General features: G+C 32.3%; 1 protein-coding gene across 1 annotated transcript; it reads left to right on the top strand.

Annotated features, from left to right (window-relative positions):
• Positions 1-500: 500 nt before the first annotated feature.
• Positions 501-3,698, top strand: LOC133175148 (cysteine dioxygenase-like). Its single transcript, XM_061310269.1, has 3 exons — positions 501-658; positions 2,953-3,203; positions 3,508-3,698. Exons 1-3 carry the CDS (start codon positions 501-503, stop codon positions 3,696-3,698), a joined length of 600 nt encoding a protein of 199 aa, XP_061166253.1.
• The last annotated feature ends 514 nt before the right edge of the window (positions 3,699-4,212 follow it).

Raw genomic sequence — 4,212 nt, 5'->3', positions numbered from 1 at the left:
ATATTTAAAAAAAAAAGAACCGATATTTGGATTATATTATGAACGATTTTGAAATGTAAGACAATATCTATTGCAAGTGTCTTCAAGGACATTTCTTGTTGCTGAGGTATACAAATATTAGACATATTTAACTTCATCTCGCATTTCTGCTATTCTTCGTAAAATTAAATGCACGAATACACATTATTTGTATTATTGTTATCAGGTATTTTAAGTTTAGGTGTCATGTCATAACAATTATATTTTTTTGGCGTTTATCACTATTCACAACTAAGATCTTAGTTGGGAAAATCCTGTATCACCGAAACCGAGAACAGAAATGACTGCCATCAGACCACGAATTTCCAAGAACAGAATATTTTTAAAGGCAAGTAAGGCAAACTGTCCTGCGTTTGTAGGATATAAGAGTGGTTTGATCCTGTAAAAAAAAATCACAACTTTTGCGCACGGATTTCATTGTAGACCATTAATTCTACCACTTTAGTAAAGATACACAAATAATGGAGAAATACGACCTGAAAGCTCTGCAATCTGATCTGAGAAGGGAGTTGGTGAGTGGATTAAGCGAGGAGTCCGTAGAAATGGTGAAAGAGCTTATGTGTCGCTACAAAAGCTGTCCAAAAGACTGGGAGGGAAAGGAAACCTGGAGTGATAAAAAGTATGTAATGAATCTGTTCTTCATTTACAACTATGTGGTTTCTTGTTAAATAAATAATTAAAGGGGCCACAACTACGTAGCGTTATGCTTTTACAATTTTACATTGCCCTTTTTAGGCTATTTATTTTTGAATTTAATGTAACATCAAAATTTTCAATTGCTTCGAGCACCTGTATTTGCACACACTAGCTTAACCTCTTTTCTTATGTTAATTTGGTTTGCTCTCACTGACACATCACTGAACACAAGCAGAAAACACTGCAGTCTTGGGTTTGCTTTGTTATGTTTCTATTTCTAGAGTATACTTTTTATATTTTTATTACTTGACAGAATTTCCACTTTTCTTAAATATTACAGATAAATTCAATACACACAAGTTCAAAGATGTATACGAGGGTTGTCCAAAAAGTTCGTGGACAAATGCTTAAGGACATACGCAACGTAGTTTGAACTTTATTGTCTTTTTCCCTGGAGTTGAAGAGTTCCAATACTTAAAGGAACTGTGTGCTACATTTTAATGTCTATATATGCTGTTGTACACTTCTTCTGAAACAAGTTTGGATAAACAAAACATCTAGAATATATGTTTAGTAATTTTTGTATATTTTTCTTTGAATTATACAAGAATTTTCATCAATTGATATCTTTTCAAAACCCCTGGTAATGCAGGCTGATTTTTTGTCTACGAACATCTGATGACAGTATTATATTAAATTAAGAATATCTTGAAAAATTATCAGTAGGTAAGGTACGTTGCGTATGTCCTTAAATTTCTTAATAAAGTTCGCAATGGCAAACGTGTACGATAATATCTTAATATAGACCATGATTTAGTAAATATATTTAAAATTAAAACAATGCACATTATTTATGAACATTATAGGTGTAAATACTTTGTATATGCAAGCCGCACGACCCAGTCTGACGTAACGCATATTTCATGATAACGTCAAAAATATGGACTTTGAATTTTTATCACATGTTCATGGACACACGCTAATTTTCTTTATTATGCCACACTGCCAAATGTGTGCAAAAATATTTATGTATAGACCATAATTAATTTAATTTTTTAAAATTCAAAACGATGCACGATAATTTACGAGCGCCATCAATATAAACACTTCGTATACATAAGCTGCTCAGCCCAGTCCAACGGGGCTAGATTTATAACAACGTCATGAATAGGGTATCCTATTTTCATCAAATAACAGTGGTTTTCCACTTCCTGTAGTGTCTTCGAAATTTTACACACCGTTGAAAAATCGTGTACACCAATTACATCAATGAACTAAATATATTCTAATAATATCAAGTTGTTTGAATTAATATTTTGCGTCTGATTTCGTTTCATCCATAATGAAACATAATTGTATGATTGGACGCTGTTCCGTTCTGATGGCCGACGTCGCTTTTTCTTTCAATTTTTGAAACATACTTCTTGCGGTTTTCGCTGAATATTCTCACTGTTTATTTCGTAAGCGATACTTTAGATATCAGAAAATGACGATAGCCGCTTTATTTGCGATACATTTAATTTTTATTAAGGTTCGACTCGTTTTATAAAGAAAATAATCATTTTAATCAGAACACTTTATTTAAAAGTTGATGGCATTTTAACACTGGTCCGTGCACACTATCGGCGAACCTATAATGACCGCGATTTTTACAAAAATATTAAGTTTAAACAATAAAAACTAATTTATTCTGATTTGGATTTTCATAACTAATATTTTGGTATACAATAAGTATATCTTCAACCATTCATTTTGACAAAAACGCCATTGTCCACGAACTTTTTGGACAACCCTCGTAAATATCCCCTTCCCCCTAATTCGTAGTTATAAATTTAAGATAAAAAGTTTATGAACATGCCATTAAAATATAGTCTTGAACCTATCTCATTACATTATACAGAAAGTTTTGTAGGGTATAATTTAACATTATGTGTAAGTTTTCTTATGTATATGTCTTGTGACAAGTTTTAAATTGACCACTTTGTTTAGACAGTTATATAGGGCCGTCAGGGACAGTTTACCCAGCTATTTTAATTGTACAAGTTCCAACATTATAACGTTTCATATCGTGAAATTACTGATGTAAAATTTGATATCAAATTGTTTTATAGGTTAAAGATTGAATGACCTGTTAAGAAATGCATATGTCTTTGCTTTAATATTTGAACAAAGTAGAATAATGATCTTGCTTGTGCGATAGTATTTTAAGGTGTCGTTATTAAAATTCTTCGATACTGTTCCCGCGTTTTAAATAAGGCCAGTTTTATTTTTGTGCAGATATACTCGGACCTTGTTGGACAAAGGAAATGGGCATTATAATCTGATGATATTGTGTTGGAATACCAGTCAGGAAAGCCCTATACATAATCACCCTAACTCCCACTGCTTCATGAAGACCTTAAAGGGAGAAGTATTCGAGGAGTTGTATAAGAATCCGGAAATGATGTCATGCAACAGCTGTTCTGATTGTAAAATGGGGAAGATAGAGGACAGACTATACAAATTAAACGATGTGGCTCATATCACTGGTATGTATACAATTATACTTCACGAAATGTGAAATGACATAACTGACAGACATTCTATAAACGATGCAATTTATATCACCAGGTTACATAAAACTTAAAAAAGTAACCCGAACAAAAAAAAAAAGAAACAAAAAGAAAAAGAAAAAAAAACAAGCAAACAAAAAGGGGGTAAAAAAGTACAGAAATATAATTCTATGTCTTCAACTCCTACTAAACCCTGCCCTCAACTTGTTCTTATTTGTTAGTTCGTCCTTTTATTCATGTTTGTAAAACTAATATACCTCTCTGTATGTAATGAATTTAGATGCAGACGGTCTTCATCGAGTTGGGAACAAAAGTCACGTGGATGGTGCTGTTACTTTACACCTTTATTCCCCGCCTTTTTCTTCATGTCGGAAGTATGATGACGACACAGGTAAATCGACAGAGGTCCCTATGGGGTTCGACCAGGACTTCAGCGAACAGTCTTGTTCACGTTCTTGTTGTGTAAAGTAATCGACTTTTAGAGTCTATAGTGCTATACAAAGACTTGTAGAAACTTTATATTCAAATATGACATAGGCATGTGCTAGCATTTCACTTTCATTAGTTTGTAAAATTGTGTTTTCTAATAATTTCTCTCATTTTAGTGTATTTGCAATATAATTTAAAATGAATAGCGTACTAGTTCAAATGCTCGATGCCAGTTATATATCATGACTCAAAACTTTGGAAAGCACTACAAATTAAAAGTCTTAAATGCACCCAAACCTGTACCACCGCCCCATTTCTGGATCCGGTAGTGTCTACAACTTTTCATGTAATATTCTGTCAACGTAGTTTTTTAACAAACAAACAAAAATAAGTGATTGAAATTTAGTGGATTTACATGCCACTTAACATGACAAGTGTTTCTTAATGTTATATATTCACTTCAAGCGTAACATGATTGTTTTTTTTTTCTTCTAATTATTCTGTTTGTCCTAAATCTGATTTTATAATTTATTTTTTAATAGTTTTATGCAACTGT

This window comes from Saccostrea echinata, unplaced genomic scaffold (assembly GCF_033153115.1).
Source record: "Saccostrea echinata isolate AGI-Se365-2 ecotype Australia unplaced genomic scaffold, CSIRO_AGI_Sech_v1 ptg000061l, whole genome shotgun sequence".
NCBI lineage: Eukaryota > Metazoa > Mollusca > Bivalvia > Ostreida > Ostreidae > Saccostrea > Saccostrea echinata.
This window is presented reverse-complemented; position numbering and strand designations above follow the sequence as displayed.

What these genes read in the sequence shown, in the direction of transcription:
- LOC133175148 (XM_061310269.1), top strand. Translation starts at nt 501, where the DNA reads ATGGAGAAATACGACCTGAAAGCTCTGCAATCTGATCTGAGAAGGGAG. An exon ending in GAAACCTGGAGTGATAAAAA is followed by an intron (nt 659 to 2,952) that starts GTATGTAATGAA and finishes ATTTTTGTGCAG; the next exon opens with ATATACTCGGACCTTGTTGG. An exon ending in CGATGTGGCTCATATCACTG is followed by an intron (nt 3,204 to 3,507) that starts GTATGTATACAA and finishes TAATGAATTTAG; the next exon opens with ATGCAGACGGTCTTCATCGA.